General features: G+C 44.9%; 1 protein-coding gene across 1 annotated transcript; it reads left to right on the top strand.

Moving 5' to 3' along the window:
• Positions 1 to 2,834: 2,834 nt before the first annotated feature.
• CX3CR1 (C-X3-C motif chemokine receptor 1) lies at positions 2,835 to 14,957 on the top strand (the record flags this gene model as incomplete). The annotated part of the gene is made up of 2 exons (XM_084282922.1): positions 2,835 to 2,907; positions 13,879 to 14,957. Exon 2 carries the CDS (start codon positions 13,893 to 13,895, stop codon positions 14,955 to 14,957), a length of 1,065 nt encoding a protein of 354 aa, XP_084139048.1. The 5' UTR covers positions 2,835 to 2,907; positions 13,879 to 13,892.
• Between the last annotated feature and the right edge of the window lie 3,708 nt (positions 14,958 to 18,665).

The raw sequence follows: 18,665 nt of genomic DNA, 5'->3' as shown, positions 1-18,665 counted from the left end.
TTGCCTGGTAGCTTGCTGCATCAGTCAGTGAGCAAACAGCTCAGACTGCCTGGAAGATGCTCTCCACCTCAAAACCCCATCCAGCTCTGGCAGTACAGGGGGTGCCTGGGACCAAGCTTGCATGGTCCCAGCCAACATGCTGAGCATCCTGTGTGTCTCCTCCCATGTGTCACAGATTCAGGCTCCAGCAGTACTACAGGGTGCAGAAAGGTCTCAAAACTGAGTCATGTCACTGGACCAGCATTTCAAATTCCCAATGGCACCTAAGGCAGGGACAGTACCTGGAGGTGTTTGTAGGAGTGTGTTCGAGGATCTTGGCAGTAGTACATCCCCCAGGTGGAGGCGGTGCCTTGCATCCCCACAATAACACAGCACACAGCTTCCTGTCACAGTGCCTGGAAATGTGCTACTCATCCCAGCTGGGGTGCACTGCACTGTGCACTAAACCACGACTACAGGCACACCCTTAACACAGCCCTGAGCATCTTGAGTGCCCTGGTCTGGGGACAGAAAGGCTCCTTGATTAATGCTAAAACTTTAAGCTGTCATACTCCTCCCGTCCAGTGGTCTGCAGGGAGATGTTATGCTCAAAACCTTATTTGTGGGCAAAGAAGCAGCAAGCATAGGTAAAGTCAATAATTTATTGTGAGTGTAATGCCAGTCTCAAGGCCTCCTGTGCCTGCACCCTTGCGTCCACAAGGCTTGTGGCCCCTGCTTGTCATACCAGACCTGTCTTTCTCTACACTACACCACTGTGACAGCTCTAAACCACCTCTTTCTGCATAGAATCACTGCTCATTACTATCTGTACAAAAGTGTAGTTGTACCACAAAGATAAACAAAAGTAAAAGAAATTAGCCATAGACACCTAGTCAATTAGAGGAAGTGCTGCAACTGCTAAACCAAGTAAAAGAAAGCTGACAGAAGGTAAGCTGAAAGTCCAGGCAAAGTAGACCTGACAAGCCTCAGTACAAACTCAGTACAAACCTTATGACCAGTGACTCGCAATGGTAATTTTGGGGCTGCAGTGGTTACCAGGGACCAGTGTGCAGGAGAACCCTCTGCAGCAAAAGTACCACCACACTGTCCATGCTCCCAGTCACCACCCAAGCTCCCCCCAGCCCCTGACATCTGAGACCATCCCCAGGCCTGAGGCTTGGTCCTTTCCATCCCCTGGTGCAGTCCTGGGAGACCTGCACTCTCACAACAAAGGCCAGAATTTGGATGAAATGCCCCCAGCACCGTGCACCTGGTTGGGGTGAAGATGAGAAGATCCCAAGGGATTACTTCTCTCCTCTGCAGTCCTTCTGTAGGCACTTCTGCTCCTCTGACTGGCCATATCCTGCTTCACTATTTCACAACATGACAGGAGGACCATAGTGGGTACATTAATATTCTCAGCTCAGCCCTGAAGCTCAGCCCAGGAAGCTGCCCTGCTTCATAGTTCAGGTTTCATAGGACAGGCAGAAGCACTAGAGAAGAGGAAATACACATTTGAAAACCATCAGGCTCAGCCTGAAGAAAACATCGGTTTTCAACGCAACTATGAATTAAGGTAAGAGACAAGTATATTTCACCTATACTTTGCCACAGCAGGATGATAAGATTGTTGTGTCATGAACTTTGGGAAGCTCTTCACTGCTTAACTCTGGGAATCTAAGTGATACTTACTTTGGGTATAGATGAAGTGGTGGAAATGTTTATGAACTGTGCAAGTAGAAAGGGGAACAGTTTTAATAGTCAAAGCAGACCAGGACAAAGACATTTTATTTGGTAGCTGTTTTTTTGTGGCATCTTGTAGTGAGAGGAATATTCACCCCCTACTAGAAGTCCTCAAGGTTAAAGCAAAACCTGACAGGTGAATAGTGTGTAGCATCAGCATAAAAGGATGGACCAAGAAGATAAAGCCCTTCTACTTCATTAGATTTTTATTTTTTTTGGATGCCTGCAGGGATTTCACAAACACGGTGCTTGACAGCACTGGCAGGCACTTGCCAGCACTGCTTGCTTTTGGTTTAGGACAGCGAACCACCACCACAAACATCAATGATGATCAAAGACGGCCCAATACAGTGTTTTGGTAGAGATGATAGCTAGTGTCTAATGTGGACAGACTGGGTAATGATATGACAGAAGTCCCAAAACTTGAGAAACCAACTTTCTTTATGACCACATTACTTAATTTCTCTGTGATTCAGCCTCTTTCTGTGGGAAGGATGTTGCACAGAGGTGTCTGATCATTTTGGTGAGACATTTTGGTAATAAAGTTGCAGCAGCCTATTAAGTACTTGTGTGATATAAATATAGATGCAGAAACAGTGGCTCCCAAAATCTGGTCTGCTCTGGCAAGCTCTGTGCAGAGGCAATGCAGGCGGAGGCAGTGAACTGGGCAACAGAATAAAAAAAAAGAGAGCACCTGAAATGAATTACAAAAGTTTGGGCAGTGAAGAAAAAGTCCAAAAGGAGGAGGAAAAGGCTAAACTTGGACAAAGTGAATAGGAGAACAAACGGTGAACTGGGAGGTTGGCCAGAGGATAATGCAATCTTGCCAGGGATAATTTCATCTGGACACAGTCAAGGGATAATGTGCACTGCCCTCTAAAAGGAGGATTATAGAAGATGATTTAACAGATCTCCCATTTCTGGAGAGCATTCTCAGGTTTCTCAAGGATGCCATGGCAATGTGATATTATTAATAACAAAAAGCAAGGGGCAGGAAGTAAATAGGCGCAGCAATAAAGGTGGCAGGAGGATGGAACCAGTGGTAACTACAAACAAGCATAAACAGGGCACACTGCTATTAACAATTGCCTGTTTTTGATGTTCCTTCAACAGAAAACACAAACAAAATTTGAATGCCACTTAAGAAGGGAAGGCCTGGGGAAAAGAAATACTGAGGGAAAGCAGGTAAGGGAAAACAGGCAAAACACTCAAGTATGCATGTAAAAATAGAGAAATAGCATTATGAGCAACTGTCTAAATGGAAACGCCAAATAGGGAAACTACCAGGCTAGAGGAAATGTTTGTGAAGCAAATTTTTCAAGAAAAATGTGATCCTGGCCACCATCATCCAGCCAGATGACCACCCCAGACTGGCTCTGCAGTGGGCAGCTCTTGGAGGAACCTCTTCCCTCTTCAGCTCTGCCACTGCCCTTGGGGGCACCTTGAAGGTAGCCACTAGAAGCCTCCATCACAGTGCTGCACTGCTTTTGCAGGGATATAAGTGTGGTTCTTCCAGCCAACACAGCTAACTGCGTGCATTCAGTATGAGTCTTACACATTTCTCACACTTTCCCATCCTGTGGCAGGTCCCTGGGGGCTGACACTGCCTGGAAGCTATCTCAGGTTGCAAAAGTGCAGTATAGCACCCTAATGCCCATATCCATGGATCTGGTCCTAGCATCAAGACCACAAAATCACAACCTTGAGAGGCATGTGTGAAAAATTCAGAACCATTTTTTGATGATTTTTGAACCTGTTTTAGGACGCATGGTCTACACAGGATCACACTGTCAGGTCATATTCTCCTAAGTGCTTAAAAAGTGCTTAAGTCATTTCTGAAACTGATATTTAGGGCTGTGAGCTCTGTATGGCCAGATTTCTAAAGGTACTTGTACTACCAGAGGTTCAGACTGATGCCTTGTGGTGTTTTCAAAAGCACCCCAGTGCTTAGCTCCCATTGAGAAGAATTATTTGAATCAGTGATGGCATACCAGGAAAATGCCTTGATATGCTTATCTGCAACTTCACTTGCTCAAGAGCATTTACAAGTCATGTTCTGAAAACTGAGCCCATATCCTGCTCCATTAAGGCCATGTTCATTTATGTTGCTATCTAAAGAATAACAGCAATAACAAGATCAAGAAAATCACCTGAGTTTTTGTAGAGAAACCTAAGGATACAGCAGGAACAAAAGACCCTCTGAATGGCTTTGAGTAAATTTGAAGAGAAAGATGTCAGGGAGCAGGTGGGACCCATGGCACCCTATCTGCCTGGCCACAGACTCAGGGGCACTTTGTCCTCCCTGGTGTTGAGAAGGAGCTTAAAGCATTACAAGACTTAGAGGTTTTATTATAAATACAGCAATAACCACAGGGGCAAGCTGCCATGGCACCACCAAACCACACACAGCCTCGGTGGTTTTGTCCCTCCTGGGCAGCTTGCAGCAAGTCTTCCTGATGGAACAGAAAAAAAAAGCTAATGAGGGGATGTGGCTGGGGGCAGGATGCCTTGTTGGGACCAGGGCTCAGTCCAATTTGTTGTGAAGTTAACACAAACATCCCAAATGAGACCCCTGGGCTGGCCAGCTGGGTGGGACCACAGTATAAGTATCTCCAGCTCTTGTTCAAAATTATATTTCTGTGGTTGCTCTGAAGCACAGGTAGTAAAGTCTTCACCACTGGCAGACAGTAATAGCTCCACGTTTCTGTTCTTTGCTTGCTTTCTTTCTTTTTCTTTCTTTCTTTTTCTTTCTTTCTTTCTTTCTTTCTTTCTTTCTTTCTTTCTTTCTTTCTTTCTTTCTTTCTTTCTTTCTTTCCTACTTTCTTTCCTACTTTCTTTCCTTCTTTCCTTCTTTCCTTCTTTCCTTCTTTCTTTCTTTCTTATCATAATATATCTCATTCTGATGCAATGGACTAAGCTGGGTTGTGCCCTGGATTCTTGCTGCCCTAAAGTTATCTCCAGGTTAGCACCACTCTCAGAGCATATTTGAGAAAGCACTTTCTGGTGCTACAAAACCTTAGGTGAAGATGGCAGAAATCCTGGACTCTATACTATTTCCTCCTGTCCAATCCAAACCTGATCTTTTCAAACATATATATTTTTTACCTATAATTATTGGTTTAAATTTATAGGTTTACATGCTTCTCACCTCCAGCCAGTGTTTCTAATTTAAAATTGTAGAAGCTAGTGCTTCTAATTAATTTGTGATGGTGGTGTGGTGGTGTAAAAACTGTAGAACTGATACAGGGAAGGAGCTTTTTTTTTTTTTTTTTTTTTTTTTCTTCTCTATCTTTGACCTAAATGTCTGTGTTAAGGGACTACAAACTTCTGCAATATTCAGGCTTACATTTGTCTTCATCAGAAGTGGTTTGATCAGCTTCCATTTCCAAGGCTTTTATTTTTTACTTAAAATGCCCTGATTTTTGGAAAACACCCAGCATTCTTCCTCTTGAGTTGGAAAATCTAATAATGAAGTGGCCTAGATCGCTACTTGTTTTTAAAAATCTTAGCCTCAAAGTCTTGGGGGAATCTCCATAAAGCACCCAAACTGATAAGCAATTAACAAGCTTGCAGAACTCTGCCTGGCCACAAAAATGGTCCAGCTGACCTGAGAATAAATCACTGAAAAAAATCACAGAATCACAGAATCACAGAATTTCTAGGTTGGAAGAGACCTCAAGATCTTCGAGTCCAACCTCTGACCTAACACTAACAGTCCCCACTAAACCATATCCCTAAGCTCTACATCTAAACGTCTTTTGAAGACTTCCAGGGATGGTGACTCCACCACTTCCCTGGGCAGCCTGTTCCAATGTCTAACGACCCTTTCAGTAAAGAAGTTCTTCCTAAGATCCAACCTAAAACTCCCCTGGCGCAACTTAAGCCCATTCCCCCTCGTCCTGTCACCAGGCACGTGGGAGAACAGACCAACCCCCACCTCACTACAGCCTCCTTTAAGGTACCTGTAGAGAGCAATAAGGTCGCCCCTGAGCTTCCTTTTCTCTAGGCTGAACAAGCCCAGCTCCCTCAGCTGCTCCTCGTAGGACTTGTTCTCCAGGCCCCTCACCAGCTTCGTCGCCCTTCTCTGGATCCGCTCAAGCACCTCCATGTCCTTCTTGTAGCAAGGGGTCCAAAACTGAACACAGTACTCGAGGTGCGGCCTCACCAGAGCCGAGTACAGGGGGACGATCACCTCCCTAGCCCTGCTGGTCACACTGTTTCTTATGCAAGCCAGGATGCTGTTGGCCTTCTTGGCCACCTGAGCACACTGCTGGCTCATATTCAGCTATCAACCATCACTCCCAGGTCCTTCTCCGCCAGGCAGCTCTCCAACCACTCATCTCCCAGCCTGTAGCTCTACTTGGGGTTATTGCACCCCAGGCAGAGGACCCGGCACTTGGCCTTGTTAAACTTCATGCAGTTGACCTCAGCCCATCGGTGCAGCCTATCCAGATCCTCCTGCAGAGCTTTCCTACCCTCGAGCAGATTGACACACGCACCTAGCTTGGTGTCATCTGCAAACTTACTGAGGGTGCACTCAATGCCCTCATCCAGATCATTGATGAAGATATTAAAGAGGACCGGCCCCAGCACTGAGCCCTGGGGAATGCCACTAGTGACTGGCCTCCAACTGGACTTGACTCCATTCACCACGACTCTTTGGGCCCGGCTATCCAGCCAGTTTTTAACCCAACGAAGCGTGCGGCAGTCCAAGCCAAGAGCAGCCAGTTTCTTGAGGAGAATGCTGTGGGAGACGGTGCCAAAAGCCTTGCTGAAGTCAAGGTAGACCACATCCACAGCCTTCCCCTCATCCACCCAGCACGTCACTTTGTCATAGAAGGAGATCAGGTTTGTCAAGCAGGACCTACCTTTCATAAACCCATGCTGACTGGGCCTGATCGCCTGCTTGCCCTGCAAGTGCTGTGTGATGACTCTCAGGAGAATCTGCTCCATGAGCTTCCCTGGCACTGAGGTCAAACTGACAGGCCTGCAGTTTCCCAGGTCTGCCCTCCGGCTCTTCTTGTAGATGGGCGTCACGTTTGCTAGCCGCCAGTCAACTGGGACCTCCCCTGATAGCCAGGACTGTTGATAAATGATGGTAAGCGGCTTGGCCAGCTCCTCTGCCAGTTCTCTCAGTATCCTCGGGTGGGTCCCATCCGGCCCCAACGACTTGTGCACATCCAAGTGCCGTAGCAGGTCACTAACCATTTCTTCGTGGATAGTGAGGGCCACATCCTGCTCCCCATCCCCTTCCACCAGCTCAGGGTACTGGGTATCCAGAGAACAACCGGTATTGCCGCTAAAGACTGAGGCAAAAAAAGAAAAAAAAACAAAAAAGAAATATCAAAGAAAGAAATTTCCTCACCTTAAAGTAATCAGAGAAGGAGTGTGGGAGCAGGGAGCAAGGATGCATCTGAGAGTGTCCCAATGGCTTGTTTGCTCTGCTTCCCTTCCCATCAGAGGCTATAGGACTTTATTCAGGCTCCCTGTGCTGTGCTCCTCCACTGCATCTGGCTAAAGCCTGATTCCCAGACTGATGACTTCTCTTGATGTGGAGGCCCTCAGATGTACAACAGTCCCCTTTTCCCGCTTGAAGTGCCAGTCACGCACCTTTCACTGTTAAATATGTATATATGATTTCTAGCTTGTGTGTTTCTGATGTGAACTGCCCCGTGTTAGTTAGATTAGCAAGACTGTTAACAAGAGCAAAAGTGATACAATTTTCACTTCGATACACTTTCTTTCCAGAAGTTCAGCAGACAACAGTGAATTTTTCACTGAGGACTTTCCTCAGACGATTCATCACCTGGGTGGCTATGCCTTTTCTATACTTTCTTCACCTCTTATAAGCTCGGACACCTGAAGTATGCCTACAGCCCTAGTAGCAAGCTCTACAATGGTAAAATCTTCCCTCCTTTGCTCCTTCCCATGTAGTACAGCTGTGAACACCCAAAGATTGCATCAGCTTTTTGTACTGAAACATCTAGCTGGGCACTCAGTTTCAGTGTCTGCCCATGTTTGCTTCAGGGTTTCCTGGTGGATGCACCCCATGCTCAAGGCATGGTCTGTGGTGTTCAGCCCACCTGCATATAACTTTTGGCTACAATAAAAGCCAAGGTGAATCATCTCAGAAACCCCAGATGACTCAGAGCTAGCTGAATCTCTGTGCAATTCTCTAGCATTTTAATCACTTCACCCTGCTAGCTCTGATTCCCAGTTCGCTTTCAGACCACTGAAGCATTTTTGAGTCTGTACTCATGGTTCCCACAGAGATTTTACAAGCAATATATCCAGTTCAGTAGAGCTTCCCTCACTGACAACTGTTTTTTGAGATCTGAGAGCTAATCATGTCAAGTTCCATTGTAATGCTTTATGGGGTTTATGTTACTTTGGGCTGGAGACAGCGCCATTCAGATCATCAGGCAATTCCAGCCAAAGCTGCAAATCTCCAACATAACAACTTTTATCAACCTTGTCATCAAACCAAGGCTTTTTTTTTTTTTTTTTTTTTTTTTTTTTTAATAAAGCCACACAGCAGCATTAGCTACACTCTCACCCTTTACTCCCTTTACTCTTTAAATTTTATTTTGCCCAGGATAAGCATTAGCTTGCACCACCTGTTCTATCTTGCTTCCTGCTTTTGAGTATTGGCATTGTGACAGCTCTTGCCATCACTTGTAGAAAGTGTCCCTATTTCAGGACTGGATGAAAGGCTCAATTTAAAGGAAATGCATCTGCTGGAATGGGCCTACTTTGGGCCCTAGCTAGCTATCACGACACCAAGCAGTTTCAGAGACCATCCCCAAAGGACAGAGCTGCCCAGCTCTGAAGCTACAACAACCAGTTGGGTGTAAGACTAGAAACCAGGCCCCAGCTCTGGTTTGTGCATTGCCCACACATCTGTGCTTTGTCCTGGGTGTCCTCTAAACCACAGTTAGAGGTGTCTGCAGCAGCTTGGTGAGTGCATGGTGGATGTGTTGCACTGGGTTGGTTAAGAGTTTCACCAGGACTAGTGAAGAGTAAGACTTTTAGTGCTAGTAAGACTTTTAGCCCACTTCCCTCCTGCTTATTTCTACCTAGATCTTGTTAGTTCCCTTAAATTTCATGTGTGTGTATGCTAGAAGTGCTACCAACAGCTATGACACTTCATTTGGCGGTAGCCAAGGGCATCCCCATGGTCTTAGCGAGAATCACTGGCAGGTAGAAGGTTGATGGGTGTAGCTATGACTGCACACAGACAACAGTGCTTTTACTTGGGCAGGGTGGTGGCAGCTCAGATCTAAAGGTGACAAAGGCAAATGCACCCATGGGGTTTCACACGGGTCCCCACAAAGCCTGCCAGCTTCCCTGGGCTAGCATCAGGCTGAATTGCCAGTATGCAGCTCAAGCCTCCTGGGCTGAAAACATGCCCTGTTTGCACAAGAAAAGCAAGTTAAGTCAACCTCACCCAGAAGTGCTGACTAAGGTGTGAAAATCTTCTTGAGATTTGAACACTTTATCAGCATATTGTGCAAATCTGAAGTGTGACCCTCTTGCAGAAATCCGTTTGGTTTTATTTGTTGGCTGCTTTTTATTCACTGGCAGCAGAGGCATCATGAAAAGCCCAAGTGCTTGCAGACCTGGCTTGTTGGCAGAAAAGCTTGTAACATGGCATTAGGCTGATAATGAGTAAGATGAGATGTGCAGACAGGATTTTGCTCTTGTGTCACCCGGCTTGATGCCAGGGATGTTTGAAGGCTGAAATGCAACTTCTGTTGTTTAGGGAGTTCGCGACTCTCTCACAATTTCACTTCTCTATGCACTACATATAGCATACACGACACAGATTGTCTGGGAATAGCTGTGTTGAGAAATAGGGTTTTCATCCTGCCTACTATTGTCTTTTAGGCAACTATAAGCATTACTAAAAGCAGAAGTCTTTGTTGGGTGTAGGGTGCAAAGCTGCTGGGGAAATGGGGAGAGAGAGAAAAGTGGTTGTAGAGCTCCATGAGAAGCAGAAGTGAATCTACTATTTCCTGTATTCAGCAAAGGAAAATGCCTAGCTGAGAAACATTGCAGCCACTCCATCCTTACTTGGTATCCTCTGCAGTCTTCAGTTAACTTTTTCCCTTATTTAAACATTTATCATAAACACAAGAGAGAAAATTGGGTTTAGTCGGACAGTGAGATATCACATGCATGGGGTGGGTTCTGCAAGGCTGACAGAGGACACCTGGCCAGGAAGGATGAAGGGTGGGCAGAGTTCGGATCCTCACTCCAGAGTGCAATAAAGTTTTATTGCAAGATGCTTATCTGACATGTTTATTTGTTTGTTTGTTTTTGTGAGACCTTTGGTTGGTTGCAGCCCACCTGCTGGGTAATATCAGCTTAAACTGAGGAAAGTGGTATCAGAGGTGCTAAATTTTCAAAAAGAACTGACTATATTGGGTATGCAGAATGAGTAACAGTGGGAGGATATGAATGTGCAGTTGGATGGATACCAAATCTATCAAATAGAGAGTGAACAAGACACAGACTGTGACAGCAGATTTGGATGCTGCCAATATCCCTTCCTGCTGCTGTATGTGCTACATGGGATCTTACCCTTTCCATCAGCAGAGGTTCCATGGGTTTTGTAATAGCCCATTTGGAGGTAGAGGAAATAACATGCTACTGTAGAAATAAATTATCTCCACCAATGAGCTCACTGAAAAGCACTTCAAGAAAAACCCTGGCCCAAGTTCCCCTTTACTTCATTAAGGCCAGGATTTCATCCTGCACCTCTGTGTGAGTGCTCTTGCATGAAGAATTGGCCCATTCTAAGCTCAGTTTTTTCTTCAGGCAATGCCTGTGGAAGCAGCCTGTGCAGAAGGCTGCCAGCCCTGAGGACTGTTCTGTGGCAGAAGCTGCATTTCCTTGCAAGTGTAAGGAAATACCTTTCCTTACAATACCTTTTGTGTGTCCAACACAACTTATCAGCATGTACCAATTCATACAGAAACCCCCCAGAGGAACAAGATACCTTTCTGGACATGAAATCAGGGAGCAAGCATGGGAATGATGAGCATAACTATTGGCCCTCTGAGAGGAGACAGTGAAACAGTGGAAGCTCCCTCTCTCCAAATGATTAATTTCTGAAATTTCTGAATTTCTGTCTGAAACAGGAGCTCTCACACAGCAGAAATGCTGGGGCACTTTGCAGAAGCATTGTAGCCTCTGTCCTGATTTGTCACAGAATCAAGTTAGGAAGGGAATTCTGGAGGTCTCTGGGCCAAAGACCTGCCCAGAGCAGGGCCAGCCAAGTTTCAGACATTTCCAGGAATGGAAATCCCACTATGTTCCTGAAGCCCTGTTCTCATGTTTGACCACCCTCACAGTGAAAATATTTTCCAGCTAGTAAGTAACATGGCCATTGCCTCTTATTCCTCTGAGAAAAAATTCCCTGCTTCTCCTTTACACCTTCTCACTAGGTAGCTGCAGACAGGAATACCTAGGGAGAAGATTAGGACCTTGGGTCCTCTAGCCCTCTCTTGTTAAGGCTGATCAAACCCACCGCTCATCTTCCTCTAATATGCCAGGTGCTCTGTCCCCTGACCATTCTGGTAGCCACCTGCTACTGCTCCCAGTACTTCAGTGAAGAACCAGCTGTGGAGGACATCAGCCCACGGGGCAGGAAGGACACTCTGGCACTGTGCAGATGGGTGCAGTAAAATATCTAGCAGGGAGTAAGGTGGGCTGTCTTAGTGACTCATATTCAGCATGAGAGCCTTTGGTGCATCCCTGACACTTCTTTCCGTTTTAAAGGGACCTGCTGCAGGCATTTGGTCTATGAAGAGTTGAAAGAAAATGTCAGAATGAGAAGGCAGAAAATGCTGGGCTGTTTGGATTTTATACTATGTCTCCTGCTCATTTCTGTATCCCTCTACATGGTAGATAAAGCAATGTCTGGGCAGACACAAGAAGAGATGAGCAACCTCTCACCCGTCTCTGTAGGCAACACTGATTAGCTGTCTCGCCAGTAGAAAATTAAAATCTTGCTTTACTATTCCCATCAGCTTTTGCTCCAGCACCTAGCTAGGCCTTCCCTCTTCATTTCCCTATAATTGTGCACATTTCCAGGAGCAGACAAACTAAACTGGGCTACAAGCAAGGAGCCAGATGGTCTTGCAGACAGGCTCAGCTCCCTGTTGAAGATGCAGTGAGAGCTGCCCAGCCTGTGGGTGTGCCTGCCGGATGCATGTTGCACCCTCCCCCCCCCCCCCCCCCCCCGCACCATCCTCATGCCCTGAAACTGCCAGCGCTGAGACAGCCCTTCTTCTAGCTCATTTTTCCTGTGCAAAACCACAAACATTATTTTCTAATGACTATGGGCACTTCTCATTTAAATTTTGGGGAAAACAACTATGCTTTGAACTTTCAGAACAAGATATCTTTTAACAGAGAGTGTGTGTTGCCAACTGGCACAAAAAAAAAAAAAATCCTTTGAGAAGTGACTACAAAATGAGAGGTCAGAACTTCACAGCCCACACTATAAACAGCACTCTAGCAGTGAAGTGTTAGGAGAAAATACAAGTAGAGTAAAAAGAGCCATCCACAGGGGAGTTTGTTGTAGTTACCAGTACCTCATATGAAACTTCTTGGGCAAGGGCTCTAACATACTTTTTACTTCGTGCTTAGCACTGCAAGGCTTATTTAAACAGAGGCTGTGGAAGCTATTGTGCTCAGTGAAACACGGACACGTAAGCTGGGATTCCACACGCTTTGCTCCAAGGGTCAATAGTTAAAGACCATTGGTGTCTACCACTGTGCCTCTGCTCTCCTTGCAGTCAAAGGGGGTTTCATCAACACGATCAGGAGAGTCCAGAAAGCAGTCCGTCTGTCTTGTCTTAAAACAGACTTCGTCCAACCTGCATTGGATCAGATGCACTGCTCTTCACTGGCTGTACTGACTATATCTCCCAGTAGCAGGAGATGTAAAGCATCCCTATTAGATACAGCTTAGGGTCACTAAACTGAATCCTACCTTTGTATCAATGGGGGTTCTTGTAAGAGAATCACAACACTGTGACCAAGGGGTAGTTATTAGATGCAGTTTTGTTAACACTGACCTTTTCTTTCAGTTTCAGCTTTAACAGGTGTTTTGGCCATGCGGTCATGGCCCTGGGCTTCTGCACAGCACGTCACATTCAATTTCCCTTCATTTCTTACAGAGAGCACAAATAACTGATACTTACAAGTTCTTTACCCAAGCCAAGGAGCAGACCTAATGCAATAACATATGCACTCCTCTAGCAGTTTTGATTCCCTGCTAACAAAAGTCTTTACAGAGACTTAATGTCACATCCCAAGGAAGCGCAGAGGAATGGTGTGTGCCCCAAGTTTTTGGATGTGCAAACAAGTGAGCCCAGAGATCATGCATCGTCACCTTATACACTGTCTGGGTGAAGTTTAACCTTGAGCTAATGAGCCCTGGCTCCAATCTGACTATCTTGCACTCAAGGCAGAAGCACTCACATTATGCTTTGGTGCTTGGGGAAAAGTGTCAATACAGTTTCTCTTCATTTGATATAAGAGAATTTTTTTAAAAACTCATCAAAGATATGCTTGCTCCCAGTGGATGTCCCAGTGCAATCTTTGCTTCTGCCACATAAACATGTGCTCAGGCGTGGCCAAGCTGGGCGTCTTACCACACTTCCACCCTGGGGTTAACATCTGGGGTTATGCTCAGCTCTAGTTGATGCTGACAGGCATCTCATGCTGATCAGCAGCTACATTTAGATTATCGCTTCCTGAATACTGCCCAGCCAACTGGGAGAGTGTCCACATTTCTCATGCTGTGATGCACTACTTGCAGGGCTCAACTATTCGGATGTCACTTTGCTGCTACTCTGCTCCTCATTTGCTGAGAAGGGTCTTATTCAACAGCCTTTAACATTCTCACTTATTTCTTCTTATACTAAAGAGCTAATTTTCAGTGAAGTACATATAACAGAAGAGTCTAGACTTATTTTAGTAATCTACCATCACCTCCACAGTCATACAACTCTCACTAGCCAAAATTGTGACATAATCCCAAAGCAAGTGTGTTGGTGAGGTTTCTCAGTATTGCACCATAGCAGATGCTGGCTCTCTCTCTAACAATTTTCTCTTTTCCCTTGTCATTCATGTTGTCTCTAGCCAGAAAATTCATCATGGCAGAAGCATTCCCAGAAGTGACAACTGAATACGCTTACGATGAATACGCTTTTACCTGTGATAAAACTGACATCCAAGAATTTGGGAAAATATTTCTGCCGATATTTTACATTGTTGTGTTTGCTCTTGGCCTCATGGGGAATCTCATGGTGGTTTTTGCCATTTTGAAAGCAGGAAGTAAAAAAAGCATCACTGACATTTATCTTCTAAACTTGGCTGTCTCGGACCTTCTCTTTGTGGTCTCCCTACCCTTCTGGGCTTCCAATACAGTGCGGGGGTGGACCCTTGGGACTATCCCATGCACAGTTGTTTCTTCACTGTATTATATCGGTTTCTTTGGGGGAATGTTTTTTATCATGGTGATCAGTATCGACAGATACTTGGCTATTGTCCGGGCAACGTACTCTCTGAAATCCAGAACCATGAAGCAGGGCTTTCTGATAACTTGCGGAGTATGGGCAACAGCAGTTTTAGTTTCAGTGCCACATTTTGTGTTTTCCCAGCTGTTAGAAAATGACTGCATTCCTGTGTTCCCCCAGGAGCTGGAGAACATCTGGCCAGTATTCTGCAATGTGGAACTGAACACCATAGGCTTTCTCATCCCAGTCTGTATCATATGCTATTGCTACTGTGGGATCATCAAAACCCTGCTGTCCTGCAAAAATCAGAAAAAAACACGAGCCATAAAACTGACCTTGGTTGTGGTGGTTGTGTTTTTTCTCTTTTGGTCCCCTTACAATGTGCTGATTTTTCTTGAGACTTTAAAGCATTATGAGTTATTTGTAAACTGCCAACAAATTAAATCACTGGACTACGCAATGCACCTGACTGAAACCGTTGCTTTCAGTCACTGCTGCCTCAATCCTCTTATCTATGCCTTTGCTGGGGAAAAATTCAGGAAATACCTTTACAGTGTTTGCTTAAAGTACTGCCCATGCCTGTGCTTCTGTGGGCCCTGCAGTCGCTACCAGGTCAGCTCTTCAACTAGCTATGCAGAAAGCACTGTGAACAGCAACATTACCCTAAACACCAGTGACCAGGATGGAACTGTCTTCCTCTGAAGTCAGAATGCCTTCTGTAAAGAATAAATGTATGTAAATGTATGTAAATAGCCTTCTGCAGGGCTACCCATCACTGAGAGATTGCCATCACCCATGGGAAAAGACCTATGACAGCACTGAACTACTGACATGCCTCTGGTTAAAGATTAAATATTCTAAAATAGTGAATATTTTAAAAACAAAAGCTGTACTATATGTCAAGGCTGAACGCTGAATTGAATCAAGAGAGAGAAAGAGGATAAGTAGAAGCAAAAGCAGCACCCTCTGCCCAGAACAGAGATGGAGAAGAATTTAAAGGTAGGGAAATTGTTACACAGTTTTGTCATCAACACTTTTGTGTGTATATACACCTGAAGTGCAAATGATCTATGAATAGATCTAAACTCCTGTTTTAAGGAAAGAGAGATTTCTTTAATGAGTGGTATCTGACTGTTAGCAAAGGGGAATACTTTTATTACTGTATATTGAATCATATCTATATGGAAGTGATTTTGGGGTTATTGATTGCAACAAATGCTTTACCTGTGCTTTCATACCTAATAAAATCCTACTGTTAAAATAAATTAAAGAAAAAAAATAAAAGTGTTCTTTCTGAATATGCATTTCATGCCAACAGTACACTCAGTGTTCATAGCATGCAATTACCAGAGCAAGGACTGTCCTGAAGGGTTTGGGACCTGACCCAGAGCTAATCAGTGCCAGCAGGCACCTCTCCTGATATCTGTGGGCAGAATTTGGGAGAACCAGTTACTCAGCACCTCCTCAAAGTGCTCTGCTGAGCGAGGGCCTGCATGAGCACACGCTGGGACAACTGGAATTGGAGGTATGGGCTGGGGTGTCATTGTGTTTGGCCATCGTTTGCAGTACTTGGTAAGTGCACACTTCATATCCAAGCTCTGCTTGCCCTACCTTGGAAACACCAACTGTGTCTATATTATCACAAAAACAGCTTTGGGGACAAAATAACTACTAATCCATGCTGTCTGCCACAACCTTTCTCAGCCTTCATGGCCTCCCTCACCACAGTTCATTTTCCCATGGAGACCTTCATGCATACCCAGATTTAATGTGTTGCAGAGGACATATTTACTATGTGCACTCGACAGCCCCCAAATATCCTTTTTTTTTTTTTTTACTCTTGCAGTGACAATACTGTGGGGGTGGAAAACATCAATCAGACAAGACAATGGAGTGTCCTTTACCTGGACCTCCCTGGAAATCTCCTGCCATTATCTGCTACAAGGAGAAGTGGGATATTATAGGACCTGTGGGCTGGAATTAAGCGTATGAAAAAAGGACTGTTGCTGCCTGGAAAGCTGAGATCACCATACAACCAAAAATCAAGGACCAGTCTTACAAAATGAGTCCATACCAATGGGAAGTATGTTTATACATCAAGGGAACTGACAAAAATACCAGATGTGATGAAACGCTCTCGCTTACTGAGTAACACAAAAAAGTTTTTGCTGAGTATTGGTGGGAGGAGTAGGCCCTGTCTTTCTGGAACTCAACGACACCATGTTTTTAAGAAAGCCTGGAAGAAAGCCTTTCCATTCAGTAACTGAGTAATTTTCCACATACATTAATTCAACAAATATTATTGTTATTATTATTATTTTTGCTACTGAATATTTACCACAATCTACAGCATAATAGTGCCTTTTCATAACATGTCCTATATTAGGTGTAAAAATATCATACACACTCAACTTCTAAAATTTCAGCTGTAAGTAAGTGGATTTCCAGACTCCAGACCTCTTGGATAAGATTAAGTGTAGCTTAAGCATCACTTGAAATTAAAGTACTTTTCCAAGTTCAGTCTGTCTAGGCAAGAAAAGACTACCTGCCCCCACCCCCAAGCAAGTGATTCCTTGTGGTGTTTTTAAGAAATGCTAAGTGCAGACAGAAAGAGGAAGGTACTTGAGACTAAACAAGAAGTCATCTGCATGAAATCAGCCTGAAGAGGGTTTATCGCTAGATGACTGAGTACTGCAATCTCTCTTTTTTTTTTTATCTTTTTTTTTTTTTCCTTCTTTCCTTTATTTTTCAGGTAATGGTGAGCTGCTGAGTGGGAAGAGTAAAAGGTAGTTTTAAATATGACCCATGCACCACCTCCAGAATGAAAAGGCCAAGCCTGAGCTTTTGGCCAGCTCTCTAGGAAAGTCCCAGTCTTTCTACAAAAATCCTGCACATCACCAGCATGGTACATTGCAGCATACACGCCTTGAAGATGTGTCATCCCCAGTAGTGCAGACTTGCTTCTGTGGGTCAAACTGCTTTGACAAGCCTGGTCTCTCTGCAATCCACACTGTGCAAACTGCATGTGCAAAAATCCCTCACTCAGCAGTCCAGAGCTCCTGCTGACAACCTGCACTTTTTCTGTCTTCTTTAAGACACTGTGCAATGCAGGGCTTTCAAGGATTGTCAGCATAACATTATCATTTTTTATGCCATGTATTCACAAGTTGTTATATAGAATTTGCTATTTATGTGCAAGGCCTATTTGCTCAATTTTTGAGCATCTGTGTGAGGTTAATAGCATCAAGAGGGTTTCCAGACATTGGTCTCTGCTACACAGAACTGTTGTAATTTCTTCTCAGAGCAGAAGTGGCAAATATTTGAAAACTCGTTATAAACCAGAATGATCAGTTTTGTTTGGTTTGCACTCACAGGAAGAGCTCTGTTGCAATTGCCCTTTAAAACATTCCAGCCTACATGAACCACATCAGTTCCCTAGGTTTCTGCTCATAGAAACACTGAATCACAGAACTGTCTAGGTTGGAAGAGACCTCCAAGATCACCTAGTTCAACCTCTGACCTAACACTAACAAGTCCTCCACTAAGCCATATCACTAAGTTCAACATCTAAATGTCTTTTAAAGACCTCCAGGGATGGTGACTCCACCACTTCCCTGGGCAGCCCATTCCAACGCCTAACAACTCTATCAGTAAAGTTCTTCCTAATATCCAACCTAAACCTCCCCTGGTGCAACTTCAGCCCATCCTCCCTCATCCTGTCACCAGGCATGCGGGAGAACAGACCAACCCCCACCTCACTACAGCCTCCTTTAAGGTACCTCTAGAGAGTGATAAGGTCGCCCCTGAGCCTCTTCTTCTCCAGGCTGAACAACCCCAGCTCCCTCAGCCACTCCTCATAAGACTTGTTCTCCAGACCCCTCACCAGCTTCATCACCCTTCTCTGGAATCACTCGAGCACCTCGATATCCTTCTTGTAGCGAGGGGCCCAAAACTGAACACACTCTTTGGGCCTGGCTATCCAGCCAGTTTTTAACCCAATGAAGTGTACACCAGTCCAAGCCATGAGCAGCCAGTTTCTTGAGGAGAATGCTGTGGGAAGCGGTATCAAAAGCCTTACTGAAGTCAAGGTAGACACATCCACAGCCTTTCCCTCATCCACCAAGCATGTCACTTTGTCATAGAAGGAGATCAGGTTCGTCAAGCAGGATCTGCCTTTCATAAATTCATGCTGACTGGACCTGATTGCCTGGTTGCCTTGTAAGTGCTGTGTGATGACACTCAAGATAATCTGCTCCATGAGCTTCCCTGGCACTGAGGTCAAACTGACAGGTCTATAGTTCCCTGGCTTTACCCTCCAGCCCTTCTTGTAGCTGGGCGTCACGTTTGCTAGCTGCCAGTCGACTGGGACCTTCCCCGATAGCCAGGACTGCCGATAAATGATGGAAAGAG

Source organism: Netta rufina (assembly GCF_964035555.1).
Source record: "Netta rufina genome assembly, chromosome: 2".
Taxonomy (NCBI): domain Eukaryota; kingdom Metazoa; phylum Chordata; class Aves; order Anseriformes; family Anatidae; genus Netta; species Netta rufina.
Note: the sequence above shows the minus strand (reverse complement) of the source record. Positions and strands in the feature narration are given on the sequence as shown.